At 45.6% G+C, this 26,917-nt stretch overlaps 1 protein-coding gene across 2 annotated transcripts in view; it reads left to right on the top strand.

The window, feature by feature from the left end:
* The window catches only part of Stab2 (stabilin 2), a 128,218-nt gene that overhangs the window by 81,693 nt on the left and 19,608 nt on the right, over positions 1 to 26,917 (top strand). For both annotated transcript variants that reach the window (XM_048357037.1, XM_048357027.1), the window contains 18 exons: positions 274 to 345; positions 1,782 to 1,901; positions 2,368 to 2,415; positions 3,711 to 3,794; positions 5,245 to 5,391; positions 6,667 to 6,807; positions 7,948 to 8,007; positions 9,655 to 9,831; positions 11,089 to 11,178; positions 11,513 to 11,659; positions 13,607 to 13,663; positions 14,896 to 15,025; positions 16,444 to 16,593; positions 18,706 to 18,810; positions 19,335 to 19,442; positions 21,317 to 21,510; positions 22,960 to 23,101; positions 25,687 to 25,820. In XM_048357037.1, coding sequence (XP_048212994.1) covers positions 274 to 345; positions 1,782 to 1,901; positions 2,368 to 2,415; positions 3,711 to 3,794; positions 5,245 to 5,391; positions 6,667 to 6,807; positions 7,948 to 8,007; positions 9,655 to 9,831; positions 11,089 to 11,178; positions 11,513 to 11,659; positions 13,607 to 13,663; positions 14,896 to 15,025; positions 16,444 to 16,593; positions 18,706 to 18,810; positions 19,335 to 19,442; positions 21,317 to 21,510; positions 22,960 to 23,101; positions 25,687 to 25,820 — 2,106 coding nt within the window. The remainder of the gene's footprint in view (positions 1 to 273; positions 346 to 1,781; positions 1,902 to 2,367; positions 2,416 to 3,710; positions 3,795 to 5,244; positions 5,392 to 6,666; positions 6,808 to 7,947; positions 8,008 to 9,654; positions 9,832 to 11,088; positions 11,179 to 11,512; positions 11,660 to 13,606; positions 13,664 to 14,895; positions 15,026 to 16,443; positions 16,594 to 18,705; positions 18,811 to 19,334; positions 19,443 to 21,316; positions 21,511 to 22,959; positions 23,102 to 25,686; positions 25,821 to 26,917) is intronic.

The following is a 26,917-nucleotide window of genomic DNA, read 5'->3' as shown; positions in this document are numbered from 1 at the left end:
AACAGAAATCTGCCTCTGTGGCCTTGGGTGGCCCCACTGACGAGTTCAACTTCTAGCACAAAGTCAGGAGACCAGGACCTCTGCTGCAGCCTAGGAGGCTATTTTGTATGGAGTGGAAAGATGATAGTCACTCTAGACTAGACAGGACAGAGAGCCAGTGCAGTCTCCTCAGACACTGCCATTCACGGGGCAGCGTTTGAGTCCCAGAGCCAGCCCTCCCAGTCATTGCGACCCCATCTGTGAAATGATCCCTGTGCTTCTGCTCCTGGACAGGCTGTCTGCAACTGCTTACCCAAGTACACAGGAGACGGGAAGGTCTGCACACACATTAATGTCTGCTTATTCGTGAGTATGCCTCAAGCTGGCCTCAGAGCCATCCCCCCACCCCGCCCCCAGAGGATGCCTTGTTGAGGGGCTGGTCCCTGGGACATCTGGCAGCACCCTCTGGCAAGGACACTCATTTCTCTCTGTCATGTTGGAGAGAAACAGCACAGCTTCTGCTGCTCCACCATGAGAAGGGGGCATGAGACACACATCTTGAACTCTTCTTGTCCTTCCCGTGAAAGAGCAACAAGGCAGCCGTGAGGGCAGAGGCAGCCATCATCAACATCTGGAGGATCACCATATAATCAAAGTGTTCACTTGGACTCTCTGAGCCCAAGCAAAAACAAACAAACAAACAAAAAAACAGAATTAGGAGAGGACAGAAGGAAACTGTCCTCTCCATTTCCCATTTTCCTTGGGGAAGAAAACAGATACCTCCCCACTCCAGACAAAATATCAAAACACTTGAAAGGCAGATCGTATGGGGAATTCATGAGCCTGTGAGAACGCCGAGCATGACAGGGGGTGGTGGGGTGTGGATTCAGGACCTCGTGCGTGTGAAGCAGGCCCCCCTCAAAGAGACTTTCTGCTTTAAGGATTTCTTTTTTCAATATAGAATCGTTTGCTCTCCCTGAGCTGACCTCACATCACAATCCTCCGACCTTTGCCTCCCGTATCACTGGGATTATAGACACGCATCACCGTACCCAGTCTCAAAATGCTTAACACTAAGAATGTCCAGCAAGGGATATGTGATCAAACCAGACAACCACCTGGCTTGCTCGGTCCTGATTTATATGGCTCAAGGGCTTTGGATGGTTTGCTGCTTGAGACCTCTTTCCTTGAGAGGTTGTGGAGGATGTCCCTAGAGAAGCCAAGTCTCTAACATTCCACAGCCGGATGCCTGGAGGCACTAACAGGCATCAACTTCCTGTGGTCCTTTTTACCATTAATTAGCTGCTGTATATTCAGAATAAGTTGTTAAGGGTTTATTTTTTCCTTAACAGAGACGCCATATGCATTTCTGTATAGCTAGTGGGAAACTCACCCTGTGTCACCCACACCGGGTCAGTGCATGCACACGTTCTACACACACGTTAGTAAGAAGAGTGAGTTTCAGAAAGCTCAGTGAAAGATCTGTGAGCACAAGAAAGATGGGCCATGTCCTCAAAGGATGGGTACCCAGAACAACTTGGAGGTAGTGTCCACACAGGGTGAGAAGTAAGCAGAACATCCAGGCCTCAGGGTGGACTGAGGTCATCAGCAAGGTGGGAGTGTGTGTGTGTGTGAGTGTGTGTGTGTGTGTGTGTGTGTGTGTGTTGCTGCACTAGGAACCCAGGGACTTGTATGTGCTAAGCAAGCATGCTGCCACTGAGCTACAAGCCCAGCCCTCCAAAAGCTGTTACAATAATGGGTCTGACTGACCTCTCTCCCCAACCCCTTGGCCATTTGCCCAGAAAAATGGTGGCTGCAGCCCGTTTGCTGTGTGTAACCACACTGGAGAAGATGAGAGGACATGTACCTGCAAGAAAAACTACACTGGGGACGGAATCACCTGCAGAGGCAGCATCTACCAGGTAGCGCAGACACATGCAAACTCTAAAAATGCTAGGAGGTCTTTGTTGCTGTTGTGGTTGGGTTTTTTTGTTTTGTGTTGTGTTCATTGTTTATTGTTTTGGTGGTTTGGGTTGGTTGGTTGGTTGCCAGTCCTAGGACCTGAACTCAGAGCTCACTTGACCTGGGGGAGGAGGCTGTTTAAGTTCTACCCACAGTTCTGAAGTCACAAACACCTGGGTTTGCCTTCAGTGCTTCTGGGTGGTGGCTGGGACCCAGAACCTGATGTCAGCTCTCCCTGAGTCTCTTTTTGAGTCTGTGAATGAAAATAATGGTAGCAACCCTGCCAGTTGTTCCAAGAATGAAATACAAAGAGGCACAGGAAGGACTCAGAGCATACAACAGCACCAGTGCATTGCTACGGCATCTGTTGCTGTGGGCTGTGTGTGATGTGTGTGTGTGATGCGTGTTTGTGATCCTTGTTTACAGGAACTTCCCAAGGACTCGAAAACATCCCAGTATTTCTTCCAGTTGCAGGTAAGGACACGTGGGTCTGCCTCGATGGAAGCCGGGCCTCAAGCCAGACACAGAAAAAGGCAGACCTATGCTAATATCTGCGTTTTTACATCCATTTTTGACATAAATGCTTAAGAAGTTAAAAAGAATAAAATTAAGAGAAAGCTTACAAAATAAGAACATACCACAGAGAAGGCAAAGGAAGTGACTCATACCAATAATAAGTTACACAGGAGGCAGAGATGGGATTGTGGTCTGAGGCCAGCCCAAGCAAAAGCGCAAGAATTAACTAAGGCAAAAAGGGTAGAGCACTAGCCTAGGGAACACAAGGCCCTGAGTTCAAAACTCAGTTTCTCCCTGCAAAAGAAGACTATAAGGCAGAAAATACTTTTAGAGCTGCACATGTTTATATTGCAAGCTAAGTATTATTACAAAAAGAGTCAAAAAGTTTAAAGCATATAAAGTTAAAAGTTAAGCTAAGGTTATTATTAAGGAGATTTTTTTTAATTTAGTGTAGCCTAGGGTTTGTAAATTCTATGTCTGAGGCTTTCACATTCCCTTCTCTTTCCTTCCCCACTCACCCAGAGCAACTTTCAGTCCTTCAAGCTCCAGTCATGATAAATGCTCTCCTGAACAGACCATTTTTTATCTTTTTTAAAATATATTTTTATTTTACTTTTTAATATTTTATTATATTTTTACTTTCTCTATGCTTCAATGGTGGGATTCATAAATACTAGCCATTAAATGACAATTGCCTACAGTATTGGGTACAGTCACCAGATCTACAGGTTTATAGCCTTGGAGGCTAGACCATATAGCCCACATATGCAGTAGGCTAGACCACTTCCATCTGTGTAAGTTCACACTATGATGTTCACACAACGACAAGACCCAGTACCTGAACATATATGTGTATGTGTATATATGTATGTATATACACATACATAAGTTTGTGTAAATATAATATATATTATTTGTTTAATATTTGCTTATTTAAAAATAATAGGAGCTACCTCTGGCTGGCTGGATGCTAGGGTTAGTTATAATTTTCTTTTTTGTGTTGTTACTTTCCAAATCTTTAATGCAACAAGTGAGTGTTAGTTTTGCAGCTAGAAAATAACAAATTATGATTTTCATAGCAGAGGATTTGAGTTTAATTTGGATCCAAGGCTAAGACCCTGGCCTCCTCATCCTCGATGGGCTGACTGACATCTCTCTGAGCCCTGCCTGTGTCTGTACAAGGAAAGGGATTCTCTGCCCCACCTCTCTGTGCGATAAATGATGTGTGGTTCCCCCAACCCAACCCCTCACAGGAGCATGCTATCCGAGAACTGGCTGGGCCAGGTCCCTTCACAGTCTTCGCACCTTCAAGTGCTTCCTTCAATGAGGAGCACCGGGTAAGTATGAAGCTAGGAACACATGGGAAGGCTTGGGGACCTCGCCCTGGAACCAATAATGGTGATGTTTCTGGACAGGAGATTTAGGATGAGCAGTGATAGAAGCAGCTGCCTGTCAGCACAGGCATACACATTTGGTTGACTTGAGTTAACACTGACCAGAGATCTTCTAAAGGCCATGCCAGAACATGGCAGGAAGTTGGAGAAGATCAGCAAGTCTCAAGCAATCCAAAGTTCCCATAGAACAAAAAAGAAAAGAAAATAGATGATGGATGGATGGATGATGGATGGGTGGTTGGTGGGTGGATGGTTGGTAGATGGATGGGTCGATGGATGGATGATGGATAGATGAATGGATGGTGGATAGATGGTGGATGGATGGTAGATGGATGGTTGGTGGATGGATAGATGATGGATGGATGGATGGATGGATGGATGGATGGATGGATGGATGGTGGATGGATGGATGAATGGATGATGGCTGGATGGTGGATGGATGGATGGATGGATGGATGATGGATGGATGGATGGACAGATGGTGCATGGATGGTTGGTGGATTGATGATGGATGGATGGATGGATGGATGGATGATGGATGGATGAATGGATGATGGATGGCCTTTAGTGATACCAGGGCATTTCATGCTTCATTAGCATAAATGATCATGATTGCTAACATTTAGTGGGTGTACCAGGCACCATTCTGAGGGCCTGGACCAGATGAACACATTCAATTCTCACATCAGATCTGTGAGTTGAGGGCTACTCTTACCCCATTCCATTGTGGAGGACATTGGGGGAAACAACTTCCCAAATTTATAGGACTACAGGTGGCCTAGCAAGGGCTTGCTCTTACTTATTGCACCTCCTGCCCCCCACACATATAGTTTGAACACCAGCAAAGCAGAGACACAAAAATAACATCAGATATCACTTGATATTGGATAGTGGTTTTTTAAAGCTACAAAGGGGCCATCCTGAAACTAAGAAATTTGTGGATTTTTATCACACTGACTTTGTGATCAATAGTGTTTGTGTTGGGGATTCCAAATGGAGATACACCAGAGGGTTAAGTGATCCTGTCACCTCTTTCAAGAAAGGGACATGCTATACAGTCCTTCATCATAATTCCCAAGAGAAGTCTTCCTTTAAGGAAGATGGTATGGGGCTGTGATGGTCCTTGTAACTACTATCATGGAGCTGGACCAGAGGAATCACAACATCCCTTCCACACTGAGATTCAACAATGGAAACTTGCAAGGAATCAGGACTACCTGACCCTTTGTCTGAATGGACTCTCCCTGAGCCCCTGATACAAGCCAGGCCTGATGCCCACCTCCTGGAACCTGCGTAGGGAGAGAAAGGCAGGGAGAAAATGGAGGGGAGGAGAGGAGAGAAAATGGGAGCAAAAAGCTTCTACCCCACACCCAAACCCCTATCTGTATTCCAGCTCAAGGACTGGGACCAACAGGGTGTGATACCCCAGATTCTTCGGTATCATGTAGTTGCCTGCCAACAGCTACTCCTGGAAAACCTGAAATCCATCTCACATGTTACTTCTCTTCAAGGAGAACCACTTATCATCTCAGTATCCCAGGTAAGAGCAGTGACCTCAGGGAGGTGGCATCTCCTTAGTGCTCTCTCTCTTCCTTTTCCCCAGAGCAGTTAGTAATAACTATATATAGTTATATATGTAGTTATACAGTATGTATTATTACGTATAATATGTAGTTATGTATAAAACTATATATTATATTGAGTGATTTCTATATGGAGCTATTGTTCTAATATTTTACACACCTTACTCAATCCTCCAAATAACCCCACAAAATAAACACTATGATCATCTTCAATCTCCAATCAAGAAAGCTGAGCTTAGAAAGATGAAGTAACTTATCTAAGACCACACCACAGGAAAATAGTTAACTTGGAATTCAAACTCAGAGGCAGGTCAGCTCAAAGTAGGCAAAGGGAGAAAAGTAAAGGGACTAGTGTGGACAACACACATTAAAAAGAAGCATAAACACTTATAATCCCAGATATTCCAGAGGCAGATAGTAGGAGGTTTTTGGATTTGAGGCCAGCCTGGGAAAAAACATCAGTAAGTTCACATGTATGATGGCACATGCCTGTAAAAACAGCTATGCAGAGAAGTAAATAGGAGGACTGCAGTCTAGGCTGGTCAGGGCAAACAACAAATAAGACCTTATGTAAAATAATTAATAACAATAATAAAGCAGAACAGAGGCTAGGGAAGTGAATCAAGCTGTATAGTACCATCCTAGCAAGTGCAAAAAAAAAATACTGCCAAAAATAGCTGCTTCTTCACTTTCAGCTTCAGAGTTATATCAAAATGACTATTTTGTTTAGTTATATATTATTTGCCATTAACTTCTCTAGGGGAAAGTTGCCTTGTCATCTCAGATTTCTTTTCCTAAATCATAATAAGAATATGCTCAGGTATTTATTGGAACTAGGGAAGGGAAGGGGAACATCCAAATAGTGAGACAAAGGGTAAAAGGCGAGCCAATGCAACAATACTTAGAAGACAATATACTATAAACCAACTGCACAATTCTTGGGGGGAAGGGAATTGAGGAGGGGGGAAGAGGGGAGAAAAATGAGGGCGGAGGTAACAAGTTTGATAAGAAATGTACTCACTGCCTTACATATGAAGTTGTAACCCCTCTGTATACCACTCTGACAATGAAAAAATTAATTAATTGGAAAAAAAAGAATATGCTCAGGTAACTAGGATCCATAGATTCTGGCCCTGATGATCTGACATATGAGCCAGACATACTGTGGGAAATGATTTCCTGCATTTCCCTCACTCCTTTGTTTTATTTTCTTCTCTTTTGGCTGACTTCAGGATACAGTGTACATAAACAATAAGGCTAAGATCATATCTAGCAACATCATCAGTACCAATGGAGTCATCCATATCATAGACAAATTTCTGTCTCCTGAAAACTTGATCATCACCCCCAGAGACACCTCAGGGAGGATTCTGGTAGGTAAACTCTGTCATTTTCTCCGTGCAAAGGGACTCCCACATGACTGTCTCCATTCTGACCTTGAGCTATCACATGGAATCACTGTAACTTCACCATAAGCCTTGGAAGCTGCAACCTCAAGTTGTCATCCAAAGCTTAGGATATATTATTCTAAGTAAGATATAATAAGCAAAGCTGTGTTTTAAATCAATACTTTACTTTTAGCCAGGTATCATGATATATGTCTACAGTCCCAGCTACTTAAGAGATGGAGGCAAGAGAATCACTTGAGCCCAGGAGGTCAAGGCCAGCCTAGTGAGATGCTATCTTATATAGACAGACAGATAAGCAGACCAACAGATAAATAGACAAACAGATAAGTAAATAATTTTATAAGTGTTTACTTTATGTCCATAAGGGTAGATGGTCCATTTGGACAATGGAGAAGGGAGTAAGAAGGGAGAGAGGGAAGAAAGAAGACAGTGATTGATGAGTAGTAGATAGAAATGGGTAAAATTAAACCTGGAATAAAACTCCTCAATGGATAGGAAAGATTATTTTAACTTTTATTTATGTGAGTATTGTCCAGGGTCCTTCATTATAGACTTCATAATCCACTATTCCTTACTTATACAAAAGGAGTTTCTTGAGATATTAAGCACCTCATGGAATCTCTTTGAAGCCAAGCTTAAAGGCTGCACAACTAGGAACAGCGCAGCTCAGGGAAGCCTAAGGCAGGAGGACCCTCAGCCACCCTATAGGGCCTTTCTGGCTACAACAGCCATGTAGATTTCACCTCTCCTGCCTCCCACCCAGGACCCTAAAGACTGGACAGGTGTCCCCACTGGTGTGTTTCAGGTCTGCTGTCCCTGCCAACAGCCACTAGCACTTCATGCTGTTCCTTTCCACCAATAAATCTTGTCCAGCACTTTGGCCTGGTGGCCCCAGTATCATGAGTGGTGCTGTAGCTGCAAGAGAGTCCAGGCACTGTAGTGCTTAGCCTTCAACCCTTGTAATGCAGAAAGGCCTCAACAGAATAGAAGAAACTTGGGACTGGTTGAGTTCTATACCTGTAATTGATCTATGCTGTATTTAGTTGAATTTCTGTTCAAAGTTACACAGTCTGAGAACTTTCATGTCCATTCTTTTCTTTGCAGCAAAATCTTACCACAATGGCAATCAACCATGGCTACCACAAATACATTAAGTTAATACAGGTAAAAACAAAAGGGGAAGATGACCAAGGATAGGCTGCCTTAAAGAATTTTGTTTTATTGGGCTTATTTGTGTGTATATCTGCCAGCTGTTGTTGGATGTAAGTGTGGAAGTCCTAATTTTCTGGAGAACAAAGTCATTTTCTCTCTGTTCTCAAAATGTTCACCAGGCACTGGTGCCTCATGCTAAGTAATCCTAGCAATGCAGGAAGCTGAGGTCTGAGGATCAAGCACTGAAAGCCAGCTGGGGCAGGAAACTCTGTGAGAATCTTACCCCTAATTAACCACCAAAAAATCTAGAAGTGGAAGTGTGGCTCAAGTGATAGTGCACCATCCCTAAATAAAAAAGCCAAGAGAGAGAATGATGCCTTGAGTTCAAGTACTAGTGCACACGCATGCATGCACACACACACACACACACACACACACACACATACATAGCTTGTTGTATGATTTGTCAAGCTAGTTAGTGTACATTGGCTCAGTCAGAAACAAATGTTTCAGTTGGCTGGGGAGAGGGAAAGAGTGGAATGTACCAATACCCAAAGTAGATGTTTCACAACTGGAATTTTTAGATCCATAAAAGAGATGAAGAAGCTATACAGACTTGGTCTGGTAAGGCAGAGAGAAATTGGATTTAAAATTGTATCTTTCTGATTCAGAGGCTGTTAAACTCTTCCTAAGTGGACCCTCCAAGGGGCTGTGTTTGGTAGCATACTCTAGAAACCTCTGATTAGGTCAGAGATTTCCCAAGTGGCCTGAGTCTCAGGTTCTCTAGAGAGCTTGTTGGAAGTGGATGTTTCAAGATGTCCATTATGTTGAACACTAGTGGCTCATGCCTGTAATCCTAGCTACTGAGGAGGCTGAGATGTGAGGACTGAAGTTCAAAGGCAGCCCAGGCAGGAGATTCATCTCCAATTAACCACCAGAAAACTAGTAGTGGCATTGTGGCTCAAAGTGGTAGAGCACTAGCCTTGAGCAAAAACACTCATAGAGTTCAAGCCCCATCACTGACCAAAACCAAAAAGATGTCTAGTGAAAATATCCAAGGATCTCATATAAGTAATCTTTTCCCACTTTCCCCATCTGAATATGTGATTTTAGAGGAAGTTAGAAAAATTCTCTAGGGCACAATAAGGGGCAATAGTAAAACCTAATCCATACAATAGCCGGAAAAAAATTAACAGCAAACTTTCTATAGTACACCCAAGCCATGCTCTAGACATCGCAAAATGATTCCACCCTGTTTGTCTCAGTTTGGAAGAATAGAAGATCTAGAATTTTATAAATGTACAGGAGTTGTACCAGTATTGCACAAGCTTTTACTTTTGTAAATGAGATAGGAGAAACACAATGCTAAGCTGGTCTCTTTACAACCGGACATATTTGGTCCGAAGTAGAATATTGCTACCCAATAAAAGCCTAAGAGTCAGACTTTCTGGTTTGCCTTCTAAAGAACCCTGGGTGAGAAAGGTTGGAGAATGACTATCCTCTAGCTCCTGGCTATGCTACTCCAGAATTACCAAAAGTCCAGGCTAGCCATGGAAAGGACACAGAGGGGATACTGAGAGAGATCCTGTGCTGGGACTGGCAGGGACTGACACATGGTGTGTGCCCACGCCAGTGAGGGCCTCACTTCTTGTATTTCAGGACTCAGGCTTGCTGAGTATCATCACTGACCCCATCCACATCCCAGTCACATTGTTCTGGCCCACAGACCAGGCCCTCCAAGCCCTACCCCCTAAGCAGCAGGAGTTCCTGTTCAACCCAATCAACAAGGACAAGCTGAGGGAGTATCTGAAGTTCCACGTGATCCGAGATTCCAAGGTATTTTGTTGGTATGCACAAGGCAGCACGGAAAGGTACCAGAGGCGACACAGTACAGCACTGAGCCGCTGAGGCTCAGCAATTATCAGTGTGCCTTCAGGCCCAGGATGGGCCCTCCCCTACCCACTGCATCCTCTTCTGATTGGCCATGGTTCATGGCACTCTGCAGCACACCAGCCCCAGTGCTGTTAACTGGACCAATGTCCAATACCAAGACAGTCTTTCCCCTTTGACCATCCAGTACCCTCTCTCCCCCTTTGCACAGCAGAATGGCAGCGGATGACAGGTTTTTCAAGTTAGACTGTCTCTTTCTTAGTTCCATAATTATTAAGCAAATGACTGGTTAATCTTGAAGTAATAAGCTACTGATCCTCTGACCAAACCTTTGTACTGGAAAAGCCAGAGTGTATTGGGATCCTTGTATGTATATGTATCCATGTATGGCCATCTACTCCAAGAATGCCAGTGCCTAATTTCAGTTCATTCATGGCACCCAGAACTACATCACAAATTACCATCATCTGAGTGGCTTGAAGCAGCAGAAGTGGATCCTTTCCTAGTTCTAAAGGCTAAGATGCAAGCAAAGGTCCAGCAAGGCTGTCCCTGCTCAGTTCTGAAGGAAAGCATCTGTTTCCTCTTCTCTCCTCGTCGCTGATGGTTTCAAGCAGTCATTGACATTCCTTGGCTTGTGGCTCCATCCCTTCCACCTCCTCCTCCATCTTCACATAGCCATCTTGTCCCTGCCTGCCTCAGGGTCTTCATACGACCTTCCTCTTCTTGCTCCTTAGAAGGACATTATTCTATTAGATTAAGAGCCCACCCTGCTCCAGGATGAATTCATCTCCCCTTATTACATGTGCAATGAACAAGGTCATCTTTTGAGGTCCTGAAATATTGACATAACTTTGAGGGGCACAACTCAGTCCCTTAGCGCCACCTAGGCTATTTCCTAGCCACCCCTCATCTTTCCATATGGCCCACAAGCATCTTCTAGGATGCCCAAGCATAGAAGAGGGGGAAGGGCTGGCTGAGATGGTCTCTCCGGGAGGAATTTCCACCCTCTAGAGTCCATTGTTATTCTTCCTTTTGATTACATCGACTGTACTGTCATTATAACGTCAAAATTACTGTGATAGTGTACATAATTTGGAAAACTTGCATCTGAAGTCAGTTTGTTGGCAAAGCTCCTCTCAGAGCCTACAAGGGAGGTGTGGTGGGGGTGGGGGTAGTGTTAATGGGGTATCATTTCTCCTGTAGGCTTTAGCTACAGATCTCCTGAGATCAGATTCCTGGAAGACCTTGCAGGGTTCCGAGCTAAGAGTGACGTGTGGAACTGGCAATGACACTGTGAGTCACGGGGTGGGAGGTGGGGGGAGGGCAAATATCCATGAGCAGTAAGGTGTTCTTGGCCACTTCCTCATTTCAGTCAATGCCTTCATGGCTGCTTCCCAGAGAATGCACAAGTGCTAAGGAAACCTGGATAAACCCTGACCAGCCTCAGAGTGAGAAGGACCCTGGTAGGGTTGGAAGACAGGTTCCAGTTGCTCTGGGTTTGTGGATTCATTTTGTTTTGTTCTGAGTCTTGTGGCTTGGAAAGAAGTTTGACAGGAATTTTCCTCTCTCTCTCTCTCTCTCTCTCTCTCTCTCTCTCTCTCTCTCTCTCTCTCTCTCTCTCTCTCAGGGTGAGCTCTTTCTAAATGATCAGATGTGCAGAATCGTGCAGCGGGGCCTCCAGTTTGACGTGGGCGTGGCCTATGGTATTGACTGCCTGCTGATGGATCCCACCTTGGGGGGCCGCTGTGATACCTTTACTTCCTTGGACGTTTTGGTCAGTCCTAAAACTACACCCTCAGTAAGAAAACCATGGGCAAAGGCTCCCTCCCTTAGGATCCAGTGTGGTCCTCCTGGGAAAGTTCCGAGGCAAGTCCTCAGTGAGAACAGGACTCCAGACACTTACAGCCTACGTGATGGAGCCCTTCAACCTCAGAATCCACAAGTGCCCGCTGAGCCTGAGTACAGGCCTGAAGATTCCTTGCTTATCCACCACCCACCACTTCACTCCTTTGCAGTTCTTAGATACCAACTGTGTACCACCATCCATACCATGCATTTTCTAACCCATCCATCTACTTATTCATTCAACAGGTTATGAGCTCCTAGCCCACATTCAAGAATATAAACCTGTTATTGCCAACAATTTAGGGCCTAGAAGAGTAGCAATTTCCTATGCTTGAATCTAGTATTATATCTCATACACTTTTATCCACTTACCCATTCCTTGGGGTCACAGAATTGTTACAGCTTTTATGCTAGATCCTCCTATCCAGTGCTAAGCATTTTCATAATCACTGACTCATCCAGAAAGTACTACTTATTTTGTATCACCTTGAAACACTACTGCCTGCCCCATGCACATTTTACCCCCACAGTAATCCAGTAGTGGAAGTGGTTATTATAGCTACTACATAAATTTGGAAATCAAATCTACACTTTACACATTATAAGACTAAGTGTCGGGGCCGGGAATATGGCCTAGTGGTAAAGTGCTCATCTCATATACATGAAGCCCTGGGTTCGATTCCTCAGCACCACATATAGAGAAAAAGCCAGAAGTGGCGCTGTGGCTCAAGTGGCAGAGTGCTAGCCTTGAGCAAAAAGAAGCCAGGGACAGTGCTCAGGCCGAGTTCAAGCCCCAGGACTGGCAAAAAAAAACAAAAAAACAAAAAACTAAGTATCACTGTTGAGTGTACCTGCAATCTCAGCTGTTGTGAGAAGTCACAGTAAGAGGATTGAATGGCAGTCCAAGTTAACTGTAGGGAAAAAAATTAAGGCCCTATCTGAAAAAATAATCTTTGTCTTTCTTTGTGCCAGTACTGTTGCTTGGCTTTTTCTGCTCAAAGCTAGTGCTCTACCACTTGACCCACACCTCTACCTCCAGCTTTTTGCTGGTAAATTAAGAATAAGAGATTCTCTGGTGTGTTTACTTGGGCTGGTTTTGAACCAGATCTCAGCCTCCTAAGTAGCTAGGATTACATGTGTGAGTGACCAGCACCCAGATGAAAAAGTTTCCAAGCAAAAGGGGCTAAAGGCATGGTCCAAGCAGTAGAGCACCAGCCCAGGAGAAGACTTAAGTTCAAACACCTGCCCAAAGGAAGAAGTAAAAAAAAAAAAAAAAAAAAAAACATGGATCAAAGGGTATAAGGGATTATCCAAAACTATCCCAGTAACTTGAAATGGAACTACACTTAAATTCCCATTTCTAATTGCTACCACAATGTGTCTGTCTCACCCTACCCTGGGACAGCTCTGTGGAGCACAGAGCTTTTCCCAAGGAACTAAACCCAAGAACTGGGAGCCAAAACAAACTTTCAGAATTGTCTCTGACCAAGAGTTGTTGTGTGCTTCTTTTTTTTTTTTTTTTTTTTTTTTTTTTTTTTTTTTTGGCCAGTCGTGGGGCTTGGACTCAGGGCCTGAGCACTGTCCCTGGCTTCTTTTTGCTCAAGGCTAGCACTCTGCTACTTGAGTCACAGCGCCACTTCTGGCCATTTTCTATATATGTAGTGCTGGGGAATTGAACCAAGGGCCTCATGTATACAGGGCAGGCACTCTTGCCACTAGGCCATATCCCCAGCCCCTATTTTTCTATTCTTAATCATAGCCAGAACCTTAATCAAGATGGGTTAAGATCTTAATCAACCCACCCAGGCATTAATCAAAAACAGTTCCTTGCATTTTTCAAATTTTATCTTAAAATTTCTCTTTCCTTGCATACTAGGGTGATTGTGGGAGCTGCAGCAATACACCTAAATGCCCCAAATGGAGCAAATCAAAGGTAATTTATTCAACGCAGCCACACATGATAGAGAGGTGTTGCAGGTATCCTTATTAGGCCACAGCCTTCTGTGAGTATGTGTTTGTATGCTGGGTGGGAGGGGATGGGAATGTCTTATAAATACCAGTTGTGTTGTTCTTCCAAAGCCAGGCCAGTAGAATGAGCACTGGACAGCCTTCATCCAGGCAATCTGTCAATCTATCACCCTTCTAACCCTCTTCTGGGAACTGCTAGAAAAGTCATGCAAGTGTAGACCTAACAGAAAGGCCAATGATGAGTATAGTTATAATCATGGCTACCTTTCCCTGGCTGTTCTCCAGTCCTAGGTATTGTGCTACAGATGATTGATATAGATGGATGATTGATAGATGATGATGAGAAAGACAAAGTGCACCCTGTTGCTCATTATATATGCCTGTAGGAAGCTACTGAGCCAGTCCAATTTTCTCATGAGAAAGTAGAATTTCAGAAAAGGCTAGAAATCAGCCCAAGGTAGTAGGGAGCAGAGCTAAGATTAAATCCATATAAATTTGTGGTTAAGTCAATGAATTTTAGAGTCATAAATATGGGATCAAATTCTGATAATCTTTGGTAAGTTGGAGATCAAATTCTGACTGTCTTTGGCAAGTTATATGATCTTTTAGTTTTGCTTCTGTAAAATAAGAGCTAATAACCTTGTTATACATGGCTATTAAGGGAAAATCAATTTTTAAAGGTGTACATTCAAATTATTGATATGTAGCAAGAGTTCAAGAAATGCTGATTTTTTTTTAATAAAAAATCCAAAATCAAGGGTTGAAGGTATAGCTTAGTGGTAGAGGGTATACCCAGCATAGTTTACAAAGACTTGTATATCACAAGCATTGGAGAAAGAAAACAAAAGCAAACAAACTTAAAGTCAAGATCTTTCTACTTGACTAGTGACACCTGTAACCCCTTGCTTCAAAAGAAGAAACAACCATGCCTTCCTAGCTGAGTATTTCCACACGGGAAACTAACTCTGTCTGCCTCTTCTCCAGGAATCCATGCCATTTCCAAACAGCTGTGAGGGTCAGAAAGTCCTTCCTCTTAAGATTCGGGAGAAATTCTGCTTATTTTCCCTTGAAAAGTCCCATTTTTCCACCTGTGTAGTACCGAGATCGTCCACTGGGGGCAGACTGGAGCCCCAGAGTCCTGGCCTTGCCAGGACGGCCAGGCCCTGGCCATGCATCTCAGGGCCACTCTCCCTTTAGGGAAAGAAGCAGACGTGTCGCTACAACCTGATGCAGCCCTACCGGAACCTGGAGGGCTGCCAGAATCTATGCGCCCTGGTGGTCCAGATCCCCATGTGCTGCAGAGGCTACTACCTGCCAGACTGTCAGGGTGAGGACACCTCTTCTGCCTGGCAAGGGGAAGGGTTGGGGGCGGGGGAAGGGCTCCTGAGGATCCCCGGACGCCAAAATGAAGCACGCTGACGGGCTGGGTGCCCATCCTTCCTTCTGTCCTCTTCCTTTGGTCCATTTTGTGTTCTAGTGAGTTGAGATCCTACTGCACCTAGATTGTTTCGGCTGTTCTGTTTAAAATTCAAGCACAGACATTTCCCATGGTGCTTAGCACTGTTGAGAATATTTAGTATTTCCCAATATATTATATATATATAATATAGTATATTGCATAATACATGATCTATGTTATATTTCATGTACTATATATCATATAGCATATGATTTGTATTATGTTGTATATTATATATTTATTTTATATTATATAAAATATATGACATATTTTATATTATATTGTATATCACATCAAAATATACCTCATATTTTTATAAAAAGCTATAGATCTGTATATGTAAAAGACTATGCAAGGCTCGTGATATTGACAAGCATGCCTGTGTATGTATAGTTGGCATGACTACTGGTACGTGTGGGCTCAGAAGCAGGTTCCATGGTTGAACCTCAAAATGATGAGGAAAAAGAAGCAAAGAGAGGGCAAGGAGCAAACCCATGGTCCCACAGACCACAGAAGACATAATAATGCCCTGTGGACTCCATTCATCCTAATCTAGTTAGAACATTCTAGGCAGAGTCCATACACTTCCCCAGCCTCCAAAATGAAACTGTACACTGTTCATACAACCCATGTCAGCCCTTCAATTTCTTCAGTGCCATAGATTCTCTTACCTATTTTTGGTTACCACACACTTCACTTGAGCCTTACAAAAATGACGTGGTGCCCAGTGCCGGTGGCTCATGCGTGTAATCCTAGTGACACTCAGGAGGCTGCTGTCTTGAGAATCACAGTTTGAAGCCAGCCTGGGCAGGAAAAGTCCATGAGACCCTATCTTCAATTAACCACCAGAAGTGGGGCTGTGGCTCAAGTGGTAGAGCACTAGCCTTGAGCAAAAAAACAAAATCAAAAACACCACTCAGGGACAGCATCCAGGCCCAGGTTCAAGCCCCTCAGGATGGGCACTGACAAAAGAAAAAAGACATAATATAGGTCAAGCAGGAGCTATGTATCTTTCATCATCATCATCATCATCATCATCATCATCATCATCATCTAAAGCTAAGACAACTAAAGTTCAGAGCAAGTCACTATTCAACCCTCAAGTGCCCAAGCCTACATCTCCTAACCCCAAACACAGTGTGCAATTCAACCTGTTTCCTTGTCACCATACAATCACACACATGGCCTATGCTAGTGCTTTCCCTGAATACCCTCTGCCACCCAGGATGAGTGCAGCAGCACTGAGCTGGACTCTCTCCCAGCCCGCCCTGTCTCCTCTCTTCCAGCTTGCCCCGGGGGGCCCGATATCCCATGCAACAACCGGGGCATATGCATCAATCAGCTCTCAGCCTCCAGAGAATGCAAATGCAACGAGGGCTTCAACGGGACGTCGTGTGACCTGTGCTTGCCAGGGAGATTTGGGCCTCACTGCCAGCGTAAGTGGCCACTCCATGTGCTGATGTATCTAGTGCATGCGTCATGTCCTCATCCACACCATCCGCCCTGCCTCCTGCCTCCGACATCCCATCCTCCACCTGCCCTGTGTGCCTTCTGCTTGGATTTTGTATCCCTACTTGTCATCCTCTTGAGTGTGCCCCTCCCTCTCAAGTCTAAACTCTCACTCAGCCCCTGCAGTCACCAAGAGACAGCTTCCACGCATGGCTGAACAGCTTCCACTCATTCCGGCATGCAGCCCGCAGGTGTTTGTTGAGCACTTACTAATAGTGATAGGTAATATTTATTGCCTCCTGTGTTATGTACCAGGCATATTTTCCCATTTAATCCTTATCACAAACCTTTGGGATAGAAAGGGGTGTGTGTGTGTGTTGCTGGGGATCAAACCCAGGGCCTCCTGCCTGCTAGGCAAATGCTCTGCCTCTTCGCTACACCCGTAGCCAAGTAGATAGTGTGTGTGTGTGTGTGTGTGTGTGTGTGTGTGTGTGTGTGTGTGTGTGTGTGTGCCAGTACTGGGGCTTGAATTCCAGGCCCTGTACTCACTTAGCTTTTTCACTCAAGGCTAGTACCCTACCACTTGAGCCATACCTCCGCTTCTAGCATTTTGCTGGCTAATTGGAGATGAGTCTCACAGGCCTTTCTGCCCGGGCTAGTTACACACCAGGATCCTCAGATCTCTACCAACGGAGTAGCTAGGATTATAGGCATGAGCAACCAACACCTGGTACTATTTTTTAAAGTAAAACTATGAAAATATGCACCAATTCTGCCACTCATACCACCTCTGTTATTATCCCCAATTAGCAGGTGAAGAAACCAAGCACCAAAATATTAATTAAGTGCTTTTCACAACGAAAACTGTTCTAAGGTTGAGGGATTCAGTAGCTGAGTGGGTGGGTAAGGGCAAAGCTCCAGCTCTCAGATAGCTTACAGAAGCAAAAACACTAGTGGCTGAGAATATGGCCTAGTGGTAAAGTGCTCACCTTGTATACATGAAGCCCTGGGTTCGATTCCTCAGCACCACATATATAGAAAAGGCCAGAAGTGCCACTGTGGCTCAAGTGGTAGAGTGCTAGCCTTGAGCAAAAAAAGAAGCCAGGGACAGTGCTCAGGCCCTGAGTTCAAGCCCCAGGACTGGCAAAAAAAAAAAAGAACACTAGACAGAGGATAAAGGCAAAGAGGCTAGTAGAGGGGCCAAGAATAAAACAAGATTTGCTGTGGAGGGCATCTAGTAGAAATCTAGTAGAGGTCGCTGGTAATTCAAGAACAGACTTATCAAACTTGCGGCCATACTTGAAATCTTCCGTACGGCTGTAGCCACTGGCCACCTGGGATTATTAAGCCCTCAAAAATATGTGACTAGGAAACTGATGCTTTCACTTTAATTAAGTCAAAGATAAATATCCCATGTAGAACATGCAGATCAAACCCTTAGGTCCCTTGGTAGAGAGGTGAGCAAATGCAAAGGCCCTGAGGAAGGGTCAGGCTTGGCATGGAAGAAACACCAAGAGGGAATAAAGAGGACAAAGACAAAAAGGGAAATAAAATCAGAGGGGGGCGGGGGAAGCAAATGAGTAGGAACTCTTTGTCAGTACCTATTCTAAGTGTGATAGGCAGCCAGCAGAAGATGGTGAACTGATTTATTTACAAAGGATCCTTCCCGCTTCTCTGTGGAGGACACACAGTTGGAGAGCAAAATCAGAAGCAGGCCCATCACTGGGCAAGCTGGAGCAGCGATCTGGGCTAGAGCTGAGGGCGCCTGAGGCTGGCATAGCCACCCTAGGGGCAAGGAGACATGGCAGGACTGGTTGGTATATTTTCAATGGAACTTGCCAGTCAATTTCTCTATCACAGGAGGCCCTAGAGAGGTTCCTGTCCCTGTATCTTTCTAATGCGTGCCCCATGCCGCTCTGGGCTTCTGGGGTTATCACCACAAGTTCAAGAGCTCCTTAGTCCCTGTGCACACACCTCTCCATCACCCACTCACATCAGCCCACAGAGGAGGTATTTGGGGAGAGCTCGGGGAAATGGAGGAATGACGGCGCAGCGAGGGGCGTAGCCAGGTCACTCACCCCATTGTGCTCGCATTCCAGCCTGTGGCTGCTCAGTCCACGGGCAGTGCGACGAGGGGATCTTGGGCTCTGGGCTGTGCTTCTGTGAAGCCGGATGGACAGGCCACGTCTGCGACGTTCCCACAGGTGCGTTGGGGGAAAGGACCCGCTGCTGACAGATCCTACTGAGGGAGGGTGGGACTGAGGGAGCCAGAGGAAATGCAATGCAGTTGTGCCCATTTCCACGTGGAAGAAATGAGAGTGGAGGATGGGAAGGGATTTGGAAGTGCCTGTGCGTGCAATTGGCACAACTTTCTGTGCCATTCTGGAAGGATCCAGCAAAAGCAGAGAACCCACATCCCCATGCAGGGACAGTGCAGCCCCAGGTATTGAGTGATGCAAGGGAAAACTCAGCCTTTGGAGCCCCAAGACCTGGTCTCTGACCCCACTACTCACTAGATAATGGCCGCAGACACACCCTCCTCTCTGAGCTTCACCTGGTTGGGGGAGGGGGGGTCCTTAGCAAAGCACCCCCAGGGTTCTGCCTCATGAGGTATTTTTGAAGCCCAGCAACAGGCCCCAGGAATTTGAAACACTATACAGATGAGTTCCCCCCACTCCCACTTGGTGATGCTGGGACACAGGATGAATTGTGACCTCTTCCTCCATAGTTTCACCTCCAGTGTGCACACCTCCATGTTCTGCTCATGCCACCTGTATGGAGAACAACACGTGTGAGTGTAACCTGAATTATGAAGGCGATGGACTCACGTGCACAGGTGGGTCCCCTTTGTGCTTCTGTGGACCAGCAGTGAGGTACAGAACGAGAAGCAGGATGTGGTCACAGTGGCTGGGTTCCATTTTGGCTCTTCTGCTTCCTGAATGGACTTTTTCAACAATGTATACCCTCCCTAAGACTCAGTTTCCCTCGGTGGCTTGCTTGGGCTTTGCCTGCCCACCTCCCAGGCTAGTTTTGTTTTGTTTCGGTAGAACTCAGGTTTGAACTCAAGGCTAAGGCTTTCTAGGCAAGTACTCTACCACTTAAGCCATGCTCTTTTCCCAAAGGCTAATGATTTGTGTATGCATGCGCGCATGTGCGTGCACACACACATGCTCACACTGGGTTAGAGTACTAGGGCTTGAACTCAGAACCTAGGTATTGTCTCTCAGCTTTTTAGCTCAAGGCCAGTGCTCTAACACTCAAATCACAGCTCCACTTCCAGCTTTTGGGTGGTTAATTGGAGATAAGAGTTTCACAGACTTTCCTACCCAGCCTGGCTTTGAACTATGATCCTCAGATCTCAGCCTCCTGAGTAGCTAGGAATACAGACATGATACATTTTAAAATCACTTTGCAGGCTGAGGATTCGCTCAGTAGCATAGTGCTTACCTAGCATGCTTTGCAAAGCAGAATGCCATTTAATTTAGAGAGTTTTTCTACCTCAACAATCAGTCTTTAAAACACTCAGAAAATGTAGTACAGTAAATAAGAAAAATAGCTAAACCTACACATAGTGTGGCTCTCCGTGAGAACCACTGTGAATACTTACAGCACCTGTCTGTAGTAGTTAGGACGTAGGCTCAGCCATACACAGACCCCAATGAGCAGCACATACACAAGGCAGATGCTTATTCTGCCTCATATTACCCATAGTTTAGAGAGAGGCCTTCAGGACTAAACACAGCTTCACTCTGAAAGATGATCCGGGGCCCACATTTCTCCTATCTTTCTGCTCTGTCACTGACTGCTCACTGGAATAACTCAAGATGGCTCCCACCAAAGCAAAACCCAAGCAGCGGATGGAGAAAAAGAAGACAAACCTTCATCCCTTTCAGAACACAACCTAATTGGTGCTAAATATCAGGTCTGCTCCCTTCCTACTGGCTGGCACTCATCAGTCACACCAAGCTGCAAGGGAGACAGGGACCGTAGCCTTTTATTGGGCAATGCACAAGAGCCCACGTCCCAGCCCCATGTTCTTTGCAGTGATTTTCATGAGATCTAGACAGTCTTTAGGAACATTAGATCTTTATTCCTGTTGTTCTGCTACAAGGCATTATAACACACACACACACACACACACACACACACACACACAGAGTTTGTGCTAACCTTAAAAACCCAAACTCATGGCCAGGTGCTGGTGACTCACACTTATAATCCTACCTATTCAAGAGGCTGAGATCTGAGGATTGGAGTTTGAAGCCAGCCTGGGCAAGAAAGTCTGTGAGACTTTATCTCTAATAAACTACCCTCCCCTCCCCCCAAAAAGCCAGAAGTGAAGGTCTGGCTTAAGTGGTAGAGAACTAACCTTGAGTAAAAGCAGCTCAGAAACAGCACCCCGGCCCTGAGTTCAAACCCCAGAACTGGTACGCGCGCGCGCGCGCACACACACACACACACACACACACACACACACACACAGAGAGTCATTCTGAAACCCAGTATCAAAGTAAGCCTAGAGGTAGGTGACAAGGGGACAGAGGTGGACAGAGGGCCTGGTGTATGAGGATGTCACCAAAGCTTTGCACACAGCACAAGTGTGAAGACATGGAGTCGCCAGCACAGCAGTGCAGGGTAGACTGAGGTCCGTCCTCCAGTCCCTGTTTTGCGGACCCAGGCACACAGAGGCCTCTCTCGCTTTTCTTGCAGTGGTGGATTTCTGCAAACAGAACAACGGGGGCTGTGCGAAGGTCGCCACGTGCTCCCAGAAGAACACCACCGTCTCCTGCAGCTGCCCCACGGGCTTCAGGGGCGATGGCTACACCTGCCTAGAGATCGACCCCTGTGCAGATGGCATCAATGGGGGATGTCATGAGCATGCGACCTGCAACAAGATCGGCCGGGTGAGTCACGCAGCCCCCTTGGTGCCCGGCTCAGCCTCTCTTCTCCACCCAAGTGGCCTCAGCTTACCCTTTGGTCTGTTCAATGCTGTCTCCCAGCCTACCTTCCCTTCCATCTGTTTCTTGTTAAAAATCAGTCGCATAAATACAATGGAGTGGGGAAATGGGTAGTACCCCTATCAACTCTTTCATTCATGAATATACCAACCTACCATTCTTAGTTTTGGCAGATTACTCCCTAGATGTTACCACTAGGGAGCTTGTAGATGGTAACTTTATCTTTGCACCTTTCCTCTAAATCTAAAATTCTTAAAAAAAAAAAAAAAAACCACGAGATTCCATTTCCAAAATAACCATCAAAAAGCAAGGCTACAGGTGTGTCTCAAGTGGTAGAGCACCATCTAAGCAAGCAAGATGAGCAAACATGAGGCTCTGAGTTCAAATCCTGGTGTAGACAATAAAAGAAAAATACTGAAAATTTAAAGTTTATTAAAGCAAAAGGTGATAAAGAAGAGGCATGAAAAGTGGTGCTCCATGTTTTTCTAAAATGGGATCAGGTCCCTATTTCTCTGGTGGGAAGAGCAGGTGGTGGAAGACAATGTTTGTTATTGTGCAACAAGCGCCTACAGTTAGGCTGCCTTTGAGACTGCGCTTCTGAACGTATGAACTGTTCGGCCTGGATTTGGCTACTTAATGTGTCTGAGCCTCACTATCTTTATTTGCAAAGTGGGCCTAATAATAATAATGCAGGCATCATAGGGTCATCGTGGGGATTAAATGAGGTCATTCATGGACCCAACCAGTGGTCACAAAGCACCTGTCATAGGCTTTTGCAGGTGCTAGGGGTTCTGCAATGAAAAGACAGACTCGTGCGTGAGCAGAGAGAAGGGGTGGTACTCAGTACAGAATCAAGAGGACACGAAAAACGGTGGAGCGCAGAGACCATGAGACCATGGGAGCCCATGTGGGTGGGGCTCCAGGAGAGGTCCTCTGAGGAAACGACATTCAGGCTGAGATAAAAGGATGTCCTAGCCAGTTGCTGGTGGCACACATCTATAATCCTAGCTACCCAGGAGGCTGAGATCTGAGCACTGCAGTTCAAAGCCAGCCTGTGCAGGAGAGTCTTCTCTTCAATTAAACACCGAAAATCGGAAGTGGGGCTGTGGCTCAAAGTGGTAGAACGCTAGCCTTGAGCAAAAACAAACAAACAAATAAAAATCACCTCAGGGACAGCACCAGGCCTTGAGTTCAAACCCCACAAACAAAAATTAATGTCCATGTTTCATCATCACTCTGAACAAAAGCAGGACAGAGCTGTTATTTCATCCCTATGGACCACAGGGGCTTATTTGTTTGGTCCTTGAAAACCCCTCCTATGCTGAGTGGGCATCTTCCAGGCACTCAGGATGGTGGAGAAGGGTTTTCCATCTTCCCCCCACCTTCTTCCCACAGGGCAAGCACAAGTGTCGATGTAAGGACCACTATGTGGGAGACGGGCTGAACTGTGAGCCAGAGCAGCTGCCCCTCGACCGCTGCTTACAGGACAATGGGCAGTGCCACGCAGACGCCAACTGTGCCGACCTCCACTTCCAGGGTCAGTGTGGCTGTTACAAAGCACCTTTCTTGGGGAAGAAGGGAGTCCAAAGGTTGTCTGCCATGAGTTTGCCCAATGCTTGCTTTACTCATGTTGCTTAGCAACCAACCTTACAGCTATTGGCTGGAAATTAATTTGAATCCAGGAAGCTTGGCTCTGGGTATTTCCAAGCATTGCAGAAGCAATTTCTTAACAGTTGTCAGGATGGTCACATAGTGATTGGCGTGTGTCCATCTCTTCCTAAGGATGGTATGGATGGCTTATAATACATGCACAACTGTAACCATATGAACATAAGAAAGGTACAAGGCCTCACCTGGAAGTGCAGAGGCCCAGCAGACAGATGAAGGAAAGCTCTAAGAGGATCCACTGATATAGTTCAGAGACAGACCCAAGAGAGACCTCAGAGACTTTGGAAGCATCTCGGGGCCCTGCACTGTGTGGCCAGCCAGTATTCATGGGAATCTCCACGTGCACTTGGCCTTGTTCTTTAGATAAGGTCATCTTAGGTGGTTCTTACATATCTCAATAACAGCTAATGATTTTAACTCAGCAACATACCTCAAACCCTTCCAGGATGAACTAGAGGAAGTATTCGTAGAAAACGTACAGAGAGCATGGAAGACATCGTTCCTTCAAGAGTCCCTGAGAACTTGAGGCACTTTTGTTTTTTTTGGCCAGTCCTGGGTCTTGGACTCAGGACCTGAACACTGTCTCTGGCTTCCTTTTGCTCAAGGCTAGCACTCTGCCACTTGAGCCACAGCGCCGCTTCTGGCCATTTCCTATATATGTGGTGCTGGGGAATCAAACCCAGGGCTTCATGTGTACGAGGCAAGCACTCTTGCCACTGGGCCATATTTCCAGCTCTTGAGGGAGTTTTTTTAAAAGACAAAGGGGGGAGGAACAAAGGGGGAAAAAGGGTTGTAAGTCAGAAATTCATCACGTGCTCTTGGCAGCTGAAATAAAAAAGCAGGAATAGTCAAAAGAATTCAAGAAAGGAACTCAGATATGTGTATACTTGCATTTACAACAGACCTATTCACAATAGCTGAAAGATAAAAAGCAACCCAAGGGACTCCCTGTGGATAAACAGAATGCAGTGCATCCATACAATCGAATATTATTCAGCTTTGAAAGGATATGAGGTTCTGATACACACCACTGCATGGTTCAACCTTGCAAACAATGTGCTAAGCGAAATAAAGCAGACACAGAAAAGCAAGCATTATATGGCCCCGCCCCCTGAGGTCCCTAGAATACACAGGGACAGAAAGAGGAATAGAGGAACAGAGGACAGAAGGGAGAATGGGAGGTTACTGTCTAATGGGCAGAGAGTTTCTGTTTGGGATGATGGCGATGTACTAGAAATGGATAGTGTAGTGGTCATCCAACTGTGTACATGTACTTAAGAGTTATATGCTTGGGCGGGGATGTAGCTCAGTGGCAAAGCACTTGCCTAGCAAATGCAACGTCCTGGGTTCGACCCCCAGTATCAAAAAAAAGAGTTATATACTTGGCAAGCCACAGGTGGTAGCTCACACCTGTAATCCTAGCTGCTCAAGAGGCTAAGATCTGAGGATCATGGTTTGAAGCTAGCTGGGACAGAAAAGTCTGGGAGAGTTTTGTTGCCAGTTAACCAACAGAATAATTTTTAAAAAGCAGAAATTGGAGGTGTGGCTCAAGAGAGGGCAAGCCTTGAGCAGAATAATCTGAAGGATAGCACCCAGGCCCTGAGTTCAAGCTCCAATACCAGCACACACACACACACACACACACACACACACACACACACACACACACGTTATACACTTAAAATGGTAACATACTCTGTCACGATAATTTTTTTTAAACCAGAAAAGGAAAAGTCTCAAGGCAAGGTGAGGAAGTCCTCAAGAGCATTAAATAGAGTCTGGGCTACAGTAGAGACCTTAGAGATACTTGAACTGGGCCAAACACAGAGTTGCTGGAAAAGTGTTGGTCTGGGACAACACAGAACAACCTAGGGATGTGGAGAAGGATGAGATGATGGGAGAAGGCAGGGCATGCTGTCAAGGTTATGACCACAGGGTACCACAGTCTGTACTGAGCAGGGGATGGAGATGAGGGAGAAAGAAAAAAAAAAAAAAAAACAGGTAATGGGCAGAAGTATAAAGAAAAGGAAAGACTCCCCTCCCCCATCAGCCAAGGCTTCCATCGTGAGACACCAACACATCGGTGGTGTTGGGCGGAAATGGATGGACAGACAGTGATAAGAGAGCTTGAGGAGGGACATGTTATGTCCACATTAATGGCAGAGCTCCCAAGCAGAGAGATTTCATAGGTAGTTGCTGTTAGGACGGGAGCGGAAGTGAGCACCTTGGACTGTGTGACTGGGAGTGTGAAGTCTGGAAGCACTTGGCATTTTCTTTACAGTAACACAGTACATCCAGCCAGTCTGGCCTCTTCTCATAGCTCATTCACCAGTAGAATCTACACAGCTAGTGGAGCATTCACTGGCCAGCTTCCTGTATGTGTCTTGAAATCCTTTGTCTGGAAGCACTGCCATCTAGATGGGCTAGTGGGTGATTCCTCTTCCTCCTCCTCAGACACCACTGTTGGGGTATTCCATCTTCGGTCCCCACTGGGCCAGTACAAGCTGACCTTCGACAAGGCTAAAGAAGCCTGTGCCAATGAAGCTGCAGCCATGGCCACCTACACCCAGCTCTCCTATGCCCAGAAGGTGAGTTGCTGGTACATGGACACCAGGGAGACAACTTCCTTTTCAGATGGGGGAGAAAGCTTCCTGCTTCTTGGAGGTGAGTCCAGGAAGCTTGCGGCAATAATAATGATTCACCATGTTCAATGCCAGGCATCTGTCATGTGGCAGGCACTGTGTAGGGTGCTTCATTGACATAACTATCCATCTTCTTGACGGCCCTGTAGTTCAGACTCACTACCCTCATTTTCTGTCAGAGAAAACAAGAATCACCAAGGTTAAATAAAAGAGCTGGTGTCACTCCGCTAAGAGGTGGTAAATCCGGTTCTCACATAAAGCTCTGACTTCAAAAGTCTATTCTCAGACCTTAAGAATCCACCTGTCAGAGCAGAGACAGAGACAAGAAGTGCATAACTCATGCCAGGGAAAATGGTGCCATCAATAACCAAATACCCAAGAGGGCCTCCCAGACCCACAAAGAAGTTGAGGGTCTCTGGGATCCGCAGAAGTCTGGGGCTAGCTGGGCAATGGAGGGAACATATGGAGCCAGCCCAGGCTCCCTCCCCCAGCAGGGAGGAATTGAGGAGCTCTGGTCAGAGCTGCACTCTTAACCTCTGAAACCAGAAAACCTATCCAGACCTGATCTGGGGGTGCTTTCTCCACTACTGCCAAACCTCTCTATTTCAGACCTCATATTTCTTGACCAGTGAACAAAACCTTTAAAGCAAAGGAGGCTCTGAACCTTTGCTCTCCTCCTTGCCTTGAACAAGCCATTGAAACCTGTCCTTGCTAACATGTTTGTCTAAGGAGCCAAGGTCACATGGCCCAAACTGTGAGCAGGAACTCACAATTCAAGTTTTATTAAGAGATCTGATCTGGAATAAGCTGGCTTGGTTTGAATCTGCTAACTTGCTGACCTGCAGAATTTTGAACAAGTTACTTCCCTTTTCTTTGTCTCAATTATCTCAGTTATCTCAATTATATAAGAATGTCTAACCTCATAGAGTCGATATGATGGTAAAACAAGATGACACAAGAAAAGCCCCTACAAGAGAACCCGGATCCTAGTACACAAATAAAGGTCAGGATGACAGTGGAGGGGGTGGTAGTGGTAATGATGA

This window comes from Perognathus longimembris, chromosome 1 (genome assembly GCF_023159225.1).
Source record: "Perognathus longimembris pacificus isolate PPM17 chromosome 1, ASM2315922v1, whole genome shotgun sequence".
NCBI classification, from domain to species: Eukaryota; Metazoa; Chordata; class Mammalia; order Rodentia; family Heteromyidae; genus Perognathus; species Perognathus longimembris.
This window is presented reverse-complemented; position numbering and strand designations above follow the sequence as displayed.